Below are 13,639 nucleotides of genomic sequence, written 5' to 3'. Positions count from 1 at the left end.
TTGGGTTTTTCTGGAAAGTTGTTTAGCTCTTGTGTGTGTTTAAGACTGTCTTATTCAGCCCCAACTAAAACACATCTAAATCACTACCCGTATTGTAATACTCTTTGAAAATGCTTTTTCTCTGTACCACTTTTAGAAATCCACTCTAATTCATGGCTTATTGTCATAGGCACAGATGGTCTTAATTGAAGTCTTGTATTTATCCCCCTTTGTGAGAGTTTCTCTGTGTAGAGTATAATCAGCTTTCTCTCACTCTTTGTTTTGAGTGGAGACATGTATATGTTTTCTACCATTGCTTTGCCTCTGGGGATTGTTTTGATTATCAGCAATACCAGGCAAGGTCAGAGTTGGTTGTTGAAGGGGGATATAAACTTGCTGGCTGGCAGTGGAAGGACTGTCCTGTCTTGTCTTGTTGGCTTTGAGTACCTTTCATGGACCTGGGAGAGAAGAGACCCATTTCAGAACATTAACAGAGCTTAAAGGTCTTTGGAAAACCATTAAATTGCCGATAAAGATATCTGAATGGATTTGTGATAGCCCAGTGATGCTGGCTGATATTAGGCCTGAAGTCAATAGAATGTTCTCTACTTAGCTATGTTTCTTGAGAATTCACTGCAATCTAGTTTTCATTTTAACTCCTGAGTTTCATATGTTTTAATCTATCAGTTCAGTTCAGTCGCTCAGTTGTGTCTGACTCTTTGCGACCCCATGAACCGCAGCACGCCAGGCCTCCCTGTCCATCACCAAATCCCGGAGTCCACCCAAACCCATGTGCATCGAGTTGGTGATGCCATCCAGCCATCTCATCCTCTGTCGTGCCCTTCTCCTCCTGCCCTCAATCTTTCCCAGCATCAGGGTCTTTTCCAGTGAGTCAGCTCTTCGCGTCAGGTGGCCAAAGTATTGGAGTTTCAGCTTCAACATAAGTCCTTCCAATGAACACCCAGGACTGATCTCCTTTAGGATGGACTGGTTGAATCTCCTTGCAGTCCAAGGGACTCTCAAGAGTCTTCTCCAACACCACAGTTCAAAAGCATCAATTCTTCAGCGCTCAGCTTTCTTTATAGTCCAGCTCTCACATCCATACATGATTACTGGAAAAACCATAGCCTTGACTAGATGGACCTTTGTTGGCAAAGTAATGTCTCTGCTTTTTAATATGCTATCTAGGTTGGTCATAACTTTCCTTCCAAGGAGTAAGCATCTTTTAATTTCATGGCTGCATTCACCATCTGCAGTGATTTTGGAGCCCAGAAAAATAAAGTCAGCCACTGTTTCCCCATCTATTTGCCATGAAGTGATGGGACCGGATGCCATGATCTTAGTTTTCTGAATGTTGAGCTTTAAGCCAAGTTTTTCACTCTCCTCTTTCACTTTCATCAAGACGCTCTTTAGTTCTTAGTTTTAATCTATAATTTTGTTCAAAACTGGCTAAAGAAAGGGAAACTTTTAAATTCACATTAGCTAAACAAGAGCAAATGAAGGGGCAGATTGTACAGAATAAATAAATTTTCCTTCACAATTGTGATCTTTAAGCAGGGAAACATTTTTCTTTAATACTCTAATCTTTTTAAGTAATTACAAAGGAAATAATTTCTATTCTATACTTGAAATTTTTTACCCCTGAAAAGCCAGTCATCATTACTGCTAATTAGTCTTCATCATGACCTTAAAAACTTGCAGCATTGTGGAAGTATTCCTCCTTCTATCTGTAGGGTCCATCTTTCTACTTACAGATTATCCCCTCCATTTCCTTTTCCTATTTTACTCCTGTAAATTGTCTACCGTGTCATCCCTCTCTCTCCAAAGGATCCTTCCCATTAGCTTGTTGAATTTCTCCCATTGTCTCTAACTCCCAGCCTAGCCTCTATTACATCTGTCTCCAGCCATCACCCTTTCTCTCTCATCTGTCACAGCCACGCTTATTTAAAAGGTGTCTCCATCTGTTTCCTCTCATTTATTCTTCAAGCTACTCTAACCTGGCTTCTGTGCCCACTTTGATACCCAAACCCCTCTTGGTTGTACGTCCACTGATCACGTTTTAGTCCTCCTGAATTTTACTTGTTTTCCCAGCGCTCTGCACAATTCACCGCCTCAACCTTGGAACATTCTTTCCTGTGATTCCTATAATACCACATTCTGTAGCAGCTCCTCTTCAGCCCCTCATGAGAGCGCCTTCTTCTCTATGCACCTGTCCATGCAGGGAACCCATAAGGTACACCCTCAGGTCTGCTTTTCTCTCCCTACACTTTCCCCTAAAACCTCTCATCTACTCCATGCCTTTAATTCCTATTCATATGCTGGAGAGAAAGGGAAAATGGAAATTGTTCATCTGTGTTTTAGTCACTAAACTGGAAAGCGGTCACTAATGTCGTGGGGCTATATATATTTTTTCAAAAATCTTTTCAAGAGGTACATGTAACCCTCCGACTGACAGGGCTTTTCAGGTTGTTTTTTGAGCAGGTCTTTCTGAGCCTGCTGTCCATCCCATATTCACTGATGCTTTTGCCTATGTTTCCATCAGACAGCTGGGAAAGGTACCAGGAAGTCAGACTTTAGACACCATTAACCTGTTCAGCAAATATGAACAGATAACATCTGCACCCAAGAAGGGGTAATATTTATGTTAGATGCGGACTCCTGCGAGTGAGCGAGCTGGACTGACTGGGGTGCAGGGCCTTTGAGAGACAGAGACCCCAAAGGAGGGGTGGAAGGGCCCTCAGCCACCAACTGCCTCTGGGCATTTCTCCCCAGGAAAAGAAGTCACCCTCTTTGTGAGCAATTTGGTAATAAGGAAGGAAAACGGCTGCTGAAGTTCCCCTTGAGCTGTTGGGGTTTGTTCAGAAACCCTTTGCCCCAGGGTGTGGAAGAGCTCATTCTTTCTTTCAGGAGCACCAAGAGCCTCTCTGAGCCTGACACCATCCCAGGTCGGGGAGACAGGCTGGAGATACATAAATGAAGCACAGAGGGTATCGGCAAGGCTGTCTTTGCTACAGAGAGAATTAGAGGGAAGAAGGTGATGGGGGCTTGGGGGTCACTTAGGAGGTGGAGACAGGTGGTGTGATTGTTAGGAAGAATGCTCAGCCAAGGGCTCACTGAGGGACATCTGAACAAAATCTGGGAGGTGGCGAGCCCCGTGGCTATCTGGGAATAGCATTCTAGGAGGCAGAACAGCCAGTGCTGAGGCTTGGAGCAGCGTGCCTGGGGTTTGGGAGGAAAGGCAAAGATTGCTGGGGGTTTGATGAGCAGAGCAACGTGGGGCTGCTAGGAGGAGTGGGTGGAGCGCAGAGGGAAGCCCGCACACTGGGGCCGTGAGCACTTCGGCTTTCCCTCTGGGAAGAGGGAAGATGTGGGAGGCTCTTGGGCAGGGCGGTGAGAGGTGACTGTAGGAACAGGGGCAGATGGAGGTGGTTGCCATAACTCAGAGGGCTTGGACCCAGGCGGTGGTGATGGAAAGAGATTGGATTTGAAATATATATCACCGAGCTGATGAATTAGATGTAAGGTATGTGAGAAAGAGAACAATGACTCCAGAATTCTTGGCCTGAGGTCCTGAAAGCACCCTTCCCCAAGCGGGCCGGGAGGAGAACGGGTATGGAACAGAAGAAAGGATCAGGAGCTCTTTGTAGACATGTGAAATCTAGATCAACACTGACCACCGGGTGGATGTGTCATAATGTGACGTGTGGTTTGCAAGTCTGGAGTTAAGAAGAGGCCTGGGTGAGGAGTGTGGCTTTGTGAACCATCGGGGTATATATAGTGTTTATATCCTTGGGCCTGTGTGATGGGGCGTTGGATGGGAGCCCTGGTGCCAAGGGGCCAGGGAGGGTTAGGGCTGGGGGTGGGGAGGTGTGAGGGGGCAGAGAAGTGACCGGTGCGTTAGAAGGAGACCAGGGCTGACCCGAGCTGTTCTCTGCGCCTCTGGCAGGTGTGACAACGTGCGTGTTTTGAAGCTGGGCCTCTTCTCCGGCCTCTGGTGGACCCTCGCCCTCTTCTGCTGGATCACTGACCGGGCCTTCTGTGAGCTGCTGTCGTCCGTCCACTTCCCCTACCTGCACTGTGTATGGTGAGCCGCATTGTCGGGGGCAGGGGCTGGCGAGGCAGGGTCTACACTCTCTGCCATCTCTCTGCTCTCCTGCAGGGTGCATGAGTGTGCCCAGGAGCGGGGGCAGAGCCTGGGCGCCCCTCTCCTCACAAAGACTGTCAGACGTTTCAGGGAGCAGGCTGGGCTGGAACAGACAGACCTAATTGCCTGTGCTTCCTGTCTGTGCTGTCTCTTACCTCTAGCTCCGTTATCAAAGCAGAAGGGAGCTTGGAGATCGAAGCTGTAACCTGAGCTCTAGCTAGATCTGCAGGGCAGGGGAATGTGGGGAAGGCTGGGGACAGATGTGACGTGGGGACAGGACAGTCCCAAATCAGAACCAGGCACTCCTGAGCTGAGTGACCAGCCTGGGCCTCACAGGTCACCTGGGGACAGTCTCACCCATTCATTTGACAGGTGGAGACACAAGTCCAGAGAAATAAAAGTGAATTGTTAAGGATCGCCCAGCTGGTTACATAAAACCAGCCCAGAAGCTTAATCGTGGGGAACATGATCAAGCATCTATAGTTTAGAAGGCTCAGGATGCACTGTTAGGTTAAGAAAAAGGTTACAAAACAGCTTGCAGGATCCTGTCCCCAGAAAGCAGAGGAGGAAATGGGGTGGTTTTCTTCCTGGGAACTGCTTCAACTCCAAACCTAGCATCATCTTTCCCTCTCTGTCCTCCAGGACTTCTGATCGTGAGATATCAAGGGACAAGAGAAATCTTTAGAGTGCTCCTTGTAAGTTGAGAGCACCCAGGGAGGAATTCTAGTGGTAAGGAGTTGTTAAAACTTGTTAGATCCAGATTTGGAAGGAGGCTGACCTCTATCAGGAGATGCCTAAGATTATTCAATTTGAAAGAATTCTCTTGAATTCCCTGGGATGTTTGAACTTGAGTATTATTTACCATGAGACCTAAGCTGCTCTCAGGTTAAGACTTGGGGACTTCCAGATTTGTTCGCTGAAGGCAAAGCAAAGCAGCTCATGCTGGGGATTCCAGTCTTAGGATCCATTGCGTGATATTTCTTAGGTTCAACCTTGACTCACATTAGTGAATTGATATACACTTCGTATATCTGAGTTATAATTTACAGATTATTAAATGCACAGATTTTGTGTAGTCTGGTAACTTTTGATAAATGTATCCACCTGTGTAAAGAGGATCTCATTCAAAATATAGTACTTTCTTTAAAAATTTTTATTTTGTCTTTTGGCTGTGCCACGTGTAGCATGTGAGATCTTAGTTCCCTGTCAAGGGATTGAACCTGTGTCCCCTGCAGTGGAAGCTTGGTCTTAACCCGTGGACCACCAGGGAAGCCCCTGGTGTGTTTTTAATTGATTCAAGTTCCTTTATCACAGAGTGATTTAAGTAAAATTAAAAGTAGAGTGTATTAAATTTGGTTCAAACTTAATTTGTTTCTAAATTTGGTATACTTTGAGTTCTCCTCCCCAAAGTTGAACAATTTTCTGGGATTTCCCTGATGGTCCAATGGTTAACATTTCCAGCTTCTGTGGCAGGGGGTGCAACTTTGATCCCTGTTTGGGGAACTAAGAACTCAAATGCTATGTAGTGTGGGCAAAAACCAAACCAAAGTTGAACCTTTTTTTTTTTGGTTCCAGTTATAGTGATATATTTATTTATTACAACAAATTTAAACAACAGGGAAGTATAGAAAGAAAGGCTTTTACAATTCTAATTCTGTCCAAAGAGAACAATTGTTAACAACCTAAAGTGTATCTTTCCAGATGTTTAGTTCTCTAATTCTACTTTTAAAAATAAAAATAGCTTCCTTCTATACATGATGCAAGCTGGTTCTTCTTTTGCTGTTTAAATCATGGACAACTTTCTTTACCAATGTATTTATATTATTTTCATCAGCTTGTGTGTCCAGTTAATACCTCACAATATGGGTAATGCTATGTAATTTATTTAACCAACTTCTCTGTCAATGGATATTAAGGTTATTTCTAACTTTTCACTTTTACAAACAATTGGTAATGAATATCTGTATTTGTTCATATGACTGAATGTTCCCTTAGGTTATAATATGTTGCCAAACCCAGAGATACCAACTGACACAATTTTACTAAAATCTGTAAGATAATAAAAGTGTATCTGTAAGATATACTTTCACATATACTGGATGTTAGTAACTTTAAAAAGTATTTGTTAACCTGATTGAGAAGACTTTATTTTCATATCTTTTAAAAAGTTAGTATTTTGTTGGACATCTTTCAAATGTCAATTTACTATATTTTTCCTCTTTTGAAATGTGCCTTTTAAGTTTCTTTATCACCTCTGTGGAGTGTTCGTATTTAAACATTTATATCCAGCCCGTACTTCGCGACACATAGTAGAGAGTCATTACTGTTAAATACCTATGTGCCGTTTATTATGCACATTTGTAACATTTTCAAAAGTATAGAGAGTAATACATGGAGCCCCCAGGAAGGCAACAGTTAGCTTCTGTATTATCTACAAGAGGCCAGTCTCATCCTTGCCACCCTCACCCACTGCCCACCCCACCCAGATTATCATAAAGCGAATCCCAGACACCCTATGAAATGGTTGGTTTTTAGGGCTCTTCATCAGGTAGGGATTTTAATTCTTTGTCATATGGTACAACTATTCCCCGCTCCCCCGGCACTTTCCCATTTATCTTTTAGTCTGTTAGTGATATCTTGCGCCATTCTGTTTTATCTGTCAGTCTTTTCCTTTAGTTTTTTTTTTTTTCCCCTTCTCCCTTCTACATGCATTACAGTGTGGCTGTGACATCCCTTACATGACACTGTTCTCAACTGAGCAAACCGGTAGTGCTCTTACAACCTTCTTTATTCTGGGTGTGTGTGATGTTTATATGTTTGGCTGTGTTGGGTCTTAGTGGCAGTCGTGGACTCTTCTTGTAGTTCACCGGCTTCTCTCTGGTTGCTGTTTGTGGTTCTAGAGCGTGGGCTCCATAATTGCTGTGCTCAGGCTTAGTTGCCCCATGGCATGTGAGATCTTAGTTCCCCGACCAGGGATTGAACCTGCGTCCCCTGCCCTGGATGGTGGCTTCTTCACCACTGGACCACCAGGGAGGCCCGTGTTCCATGTGTTTTTAAATGTAGAGACGTCCATTACATGTGGCTGCCACGGTGATCCTCTCTAGGGTTTCAGAACTTGGTGTCATTTTAAGAAAGACCTCTTCCAAGGTTTATAAAAATATTATTTTATTTTTAAAAGAATATTATAAATGAATATTTATAAAAATATTCTTTAAAATATGTTTTTAAAATGTATTTTAAATATTTAATTTACCTGGAGTTTTAAGTTTCAGTATAAGGTGCAAAAGTTACATGCCTTTAAGTGGTCCCCATGATAAAGATCAATATGAAAACTTTCTACCAGCACAGTGAAGATAAATAAAGGGTTTCCTTACTAAAGTGCAAAAGCTGATGAATCAGTGTAAAATTATTTCTAATGAAGGGTGTTAGATATGTGCAGCCCATTATTAAAGTGAGAAGCAGCGAATCAGTCCCATGTGCTCAGTTACTTCCATTCTCTCAATGCCTCTGTTTTCTTTTTTATTTTAATTAAATTTGTTTATTTATTTACATGTCAATCTCAAACTCCCAATTGATCCTTCTTCCCCGCACCCCGCCCCAACCATAAATTCATTCTCTGAGCTTGTGAAGCAGTTTCTGTTTTGTGAATAAATTCATTTGTATCCCTTTTCTCTCTTTTCTTTCTTTTTGGCCATGCACTGTGGCATGTGGGATCTTAGTTCCCCAACCAGGGATCGAACCCTCGTCCCCTACAGTGGAACCACAGAGCTTTAACCACTAGTGCGCCCGGGAAGTCCCTATATCCTTTTCTTTTTTCTAGATTTTGCATATAAGTGATATATTAGTGCTTCTGTCTTAAACCCTTGTTTTCTGTGGAGCCCCAAAGGCATTGGCAAGTTTTTCCTGTTATCAGGTTGGAATGTTTTAGAACATTTCAAGAGAGGCTTTGTTGGCTCAGAATTTATCACTTGTGTGCTATTCTGGGGGTGTGGGGCTCCCTCACCGCTTCTTAACTAGAGGAGGCCCCTGCCAGCCTTTGCGCCTGGGAAAGGGGTTAGCCTGGAGGGAGCGGGGTGGAAGTCCGGCCCAGTCCCCCTGCCTCGGGCCCTCACGTGTCTGTCTCTTTCTCCAGGCACATCCTCATTTGCCTTGCTGCCTACCTGGGCTGCGTGTGCTTTGCCTACTTCGATGCTGCGTCCGAGATCCCCGAGCAAGGCCCCGTCATCAAGTTCTGGCCCAGCGAGCGCTGGGCCTTCATCGGCGTCCCCTACGTGTCCCTTCTGTGCGCCAACAAGAAATCCTCGGTGAAGATCACATGAATGGCAAGGCGGTGACTGGCCTCTCTGCCCCCTAACCTTCACCTGCCCGCACAGACAGCCAGGGTGGGGCTTTTGCAGAGTTGGGAGTGGGGTCTGTCTTTTTAAAATTCTATTCCCTTGGGACCTAACTAGAGTGTCTGTGGACCGCCGGGACTCCACAGTGCCTGGGGCGAGAAATGCTTGCCCAGAGCTGGGAAGCAGATGGCCAAGGGACTCTGGGTGTGTATTCTGTGTCACCTCCAGCTGCACGTTGGCTGCGTCCTTTGTGGTGATGGCAGAGCCGTCCAGTGGAGGACCCCTTGCGGCACACGCCTTGCTTCTGGGCCCAGCTGTCCCCATGTGTTCCAGGAGCCGACCCTGCCGTGACAGACACATCCTGCATCAGATGAGACCCTCTGTTGAGTGGAAGAGGCCAGAGCTTTTCATCTCAGGCCACCGTCCTAAATCAGAAGCAGACAAATGGAGGACACACAGGGCTTGTGCCCTAGGAGGCTGGCTTCCCCCTGCAGAGCTCTGTAACCCAAGGTTTACATACACGTGTGAACCCCTTTCCTGCTACCTCTGCTGAGAGATGGAGACTTGACTACAGATCCGGGTGAAGCTCACGTGCAAAACCCTCTATGCCAAAAAACCACACTCCACTTGAAGCCATTCTGGAAGATGAGCACAATCTTGAAACGCTGACATGGTTTGCCTCCCCAACGCCACCCCAGCCCAGTATCCTCAAATACAAAGAAGAATAGCTACAGTGTGAGTGTTCCATACACAGACTCCTCCCCTCTTACTACTTGACCTCTGTGACCTTCCCAAAGGCCCGTGACAATCGCGGTAGGGATCCTGGTTCAAAATTTGGAGCAAATGTGAAGTTTGAGAAGTTGTTCTCATTGGAAGCCTCTTGTCTGCTGTCCTGTTCTGGAAATTACCGTCAAGAATCTTGCCTCTTCTTTCTTTGATATCTACTGTGGGAATTATTCTCGGTATTCTCACAGGATGAGGTGCTTCCTGCAGCTTCTCCAGTCATTTGACCACTTGCTTTTCTTAAGTGCTGGCTGTAATTATTCACTGGCTGCTTTGGGTGCAGCAGGGCAAACCTCTTGCCCTCTAAGTTCTCACCTAAAGTCACACTGGCTGCAACTCATCTCCTCTTCACTGGGCTGAATGGAAGACCCCACATGTATCTTCAAGGTGCAAGGTGGGGATTCATGACCTCAGGGATACTCGTGTTAACTCAGGCATCTCTTGCTTTGCAACATTCCATCACGGGAGCGGGCAGAACAGATATGTTCTTCTCGTGTGGGTAGGAAGTATGTCAATGTCCTCCGTATTTAAGAATGGGGCTGTAGCAATTTTGGCTTGTCTGGGCACTCAGACTCTCGTTAGAACTTGCACAAGATCAAAAGGTGAAAAGTCCAAGGAGCAACTGAATTTAGAAATGAATGACTTTATTCTACTTCTGTGGTTTTCAAATGATTTTAGCAGAAGAACCCTGTTGGCCGTAAGGCGTCTTGATGGAGACCTAATGTGTGAAATAAGTTGTATTTTATTAGCTTAATTTTATTTTGAGGTTAAGCTTGCAGCATTTCCTGAATAATATGAAAGGCAGTGAAATGCAAAGTAACAAATTGGTGGTTTCCAGGTTAGAAAGTTTTGGTATGGAATGAGTGTCCATGTTGCTTTATTGTAGTTTAAAAATCAGTATTTGAGTTAAATACTCATGGAATCATTAACATATGAATATGAGACCTAGGTGGCTTGTGGAACAGTGTTGGAAAACAGCTCTTTAGGTCCTTTGGGTTTCAAGACTAGAGTTTTCTTTAAAGGGAGCTGTCAGACCGACCATCCTCTTTTCAGACTGACCCACCAGGCATGGATTCTGTTCTCATCCATGCTGAAGGAGAAAAATGCTCTGAGGAGGGAGTTGGTTGTATTTTAAGCCCAGCTCTTTTAGTAGGAAAAAGTAAGGAGAAGCAGAGTGTAGGTAATGTTTTGTGTGTGTGAGGTTTAGTTTCTGTCTTGAAAGTTCCTCAGTGATGGGAGCATTGTCCCAACTATCAAGGAGGGACCATTTCTCCTGATGAAATGAAGGGCATGTTCCTTGGAAACCACCACCTCCAGCCCCAAAGGCTTTGACCTGGCCCACCTGGAAGGTTCTGAATGACCTTGGAAATGGGGATGAAATGCGACTCTGCTAGAAGTAAAGAAGTAAGTGCCCTAACTTACAGGGCACATTTCTCTTCTTCTGCAAGACAAATGACTAAGTTTCAGAAAGAATGCTTTTGTTAGGAAAAACAAAATGCCCTTCTAGTACATGGGTGAGTGCTCAGTCCAATCGTGTCTGATTCTTTGCGACCCCATGGACTGCAGCCCGCCAGGCTCCTCTGTCCATGGGATTCTCCAGGTGAGAATACTGCAGTGGGTTCCCATGCCCTCCTCCATTGGATCTTCCTGACCCAGGGATCAAAGCTGAGTCTCTTATATCTCCTGCATTGGCAGTAGGGTTCTTTACCACTACCCCCCTTCTAGAGGTTGATTTTAATGGGATGAGGCAGAGAAAAAGTGTGGAATAGGGTGGGAGTATTTGAGGAAGACAAGTCTTCACTCTATGTCTGAACAGAAATCACTATGTTTACCAGTGTGGGATGGTAAATCAAGAGAGTAGGAATATACCAATCTTACTTCGTTTGGATGATGGCATCATTCATATTTATATTTACATTTATAGTCATAATACTCTTATCGCACTACATGCTTTTTAAGGAAAATGGGGATATCACAGAAAAGTTAACGAGAAGAAAACAAAGTAATCTATTTCTATGGCTCAAGGACAACAACTGTTAATATATTTTGGCATATTTCCTTCTTATCTTTTTTTCCCTAATACAGTTGTAAATAGATGCCTTTTAGAGCTGACAGTTGATTTTGTACCTTGAATAGAATATAAATGCCAGTCATATTTTTCCTGAAGAACAGGTTTTGGGATATCTGAGAGTTAGCTATATTCTTGAGTGTTCATCACTGGATTGTAAGACTTACTACTGAGTCTTCCCTTTTTAATTAAGCCTAACATCAGTGGGAACTAAGAAATAATGAATTCTACTTTTTGATATGCTTCTGCACTTAGACGGACGAGTCCTAGAAAATAGCTGTTAAATATATAGTTGTACAGGTTTTGATGTAAAGAGTGAATAGCTTATTTCATTCCTTGATGTGCAATCAAGAATCTTTTTATCCCCCCTGGTCATTCAAGGAGGTGGAGATTTGACAGTTAGGAGTTAGGTCATGAGAGTTACTCAGCATGGCTATTAGATATTTCTTCTGGTGAGGATTTGCCTAAGATTGACACCCAGCAGGAATTGGATTTGGAATATTAAAAGACAAAACATTAATGTAACCAAGTGATCATTTAAGTTAATGATTCTTATTTTATAGTGTCTGATTTTTAGAAAATATTTCCTCCTTTTATTATTTTAATGTAAAACCAGCACTTCAGTGACTACATTGCAGGTGTCTGGGGATAAGATGCCTGCATCTGTTTGGTAGTAGGCTACGCTTGGGGGGTGCTCTGTGCCTGTCCCCCCCGAAGAATGCCTGGAAGACATTCCTTGTGGATCAGAGATGTCCTTTTGGGAGACTAAGCATGATGGTCATCAAGCACAGGATCTGTAAAAATACCATCACCTATGCTATTTATGGGATTTCTCAGGTATGTAAAAACTTCTCATTCATTATGCTTATGCTAGCTGGTGCCATTCTGGAGGCTTCAGAACTGAGGGGTGAGCCTCCCCTGGCTCTTCATCGCTCGGGGCTGACGTGGAACCATCTGCCTGGGGGACAGGTGAGCTCGCCTGGCCACAGCCTCTCTCATAGCTCCTGGTTCCCAAATGAACCTGGAAGCCCTAATAGTCAGCTCTTTGCCTGGTTGCTGCTGATCCAGCTGGTCAAAGAGAAATCTTGGGCTAGGTTGGGATTCTCAATGGACTTTGTAGACTTCATTTTCCTACAGATTTTTTAATGGCCCCCACTTTAAAGAACTCCTTGTTTGAATCGTAGTTTTCCCTATTTGTTAAACCAGTTCTGAGAGGATTTTGTAACCACAGTATGTAATTAGAGCAAATAGATACATATTTTCAGGTATATACCTTGTTCTGTACTTTATATAGGGTGTTCTGTATAAGGGTAGTGGGCCCACTGGGCTGTGGTAGCATTTAATCTCTGTTACATTGGGAGTAACTGAAGGCCTTTTGAAATGGAGCTTGTGCACTTTATGCTCTTTTTGTGAACTGACTGTGATGGCTATGTTTGATATTAAAGCCCTAGGGGGCATTTTCTGTGAATGAATAGGTATATGTTTGTTTATTTCCAAAATGATTTCTGCAACAGCTGCTATGAGAAATACATTTAAGGGACTGCATCAGTTCATGGCAAATAGATGGGGAAACAGTGGAAACAGTGGCTGACTTTATTTTTCTGGGCTCCAAAATCACTGCAGATGGTGATTGCAGCCATGAAATTAAAAGACGCTTACTCCTTGGAAGGAAAGTTATGACCAACCTAGACAGCGTATTAAAAAACAGAGACGTTACTTTGCCAACAAAGGTCTGTCTTGTCAAGGCTATGGTTTTTCCAGTGGTCATGTATGATGTGAGAGTTGGACTATAAAGAAAGCTGAGCACCGAAGAATTGATGCTTTTGAACTGTGGTGTTGGAGAAGATTCTTGAGAGTCCCTTGGACTGCAAGGAGATCCAACCAGTCCATCCTAAAGGAGATCAGTCCTGGGTGTTCATTGGAACGACTGATGCTGAAGCTGAAACTCCAATACTTTGGCCACCTGATGCGAAGAGCTGACTCATTGGAAAAGACCCTGATGCTGGGAAAGATTGAGGGCAGGAGGAAAAGGGCACGACAGAGGATGAGATGGTTGGATGGCATCACTGACTCAATGGACATGAGTTTGGGTAAACTCTGGGAGGTGGTGATGAAAAGGGAGGCCTGGCTTGCTGCAATTCATGGGGTCACAAAGAGTCAGATACGACTGAGCGACTGAACTGAACTGAACTGAAGGTACATTTGCTCAAACTCATTTATTAATGAATTTGGGTATCATTCTTATTAAGCATACTTAAAATGAGTATATTTAATACTAATTAATACATGCTAGTTAATCATTGGTTTCTTCTTAGAGCTGTGAAATTAATA

The 13,639-nt window shown here is 43.9% G+C and overlaps 1 protein-coding gene across 2 annotated transcripts in view; it reads left to right on the top strand.

Annotated features, from left to right (window-relative positions):
* ACER2 (alkaline ceramidase 2) overlaps positions 1-12,780 on the top strand; it is a 33,068-nt gene extending 20,288 nt beyond the window's left edge. For both annotated transcript variants that reach the window (XM_061132919.1, XM_061132918.1), the window contains exons 5-6: positions 3,926-4,063; positions 8,256-12,780. In XM_061132919.1, coding sequence (XP_060988902.1) covers positions 3,926-4,063; positions 8,256-8,442 — 325 coding nt within the window. In that variant the 3' untranslated portion in view covers positions 8,443-12,780. The remainder of the gene's footprint in view (positions 1-3,925; positions 4,064-8,255) is intronic.
* Positions 12,781-13,639: the final 859 nt, after the last annotated feature.

This window comes from Dama dama, chromosome 29, assembly GCF_033118175.1.
Source record: "Dama dama isolate Ldn47 chromosome 29, ASM3311817v1, whole genome shotgun sequence".
In the NCBI taxonomy this organism is placed as follows: Eukaryota; Metazoa; Chordata; class Mammalia; order Artiodactyla; family Cervidae; genus Dama; species Dama dama.
The sequence above is the reverse complement of the archived record's forward strand: the minus strand, read 5'-3'. Positions and strand labels throughout refer to the sequence as shown.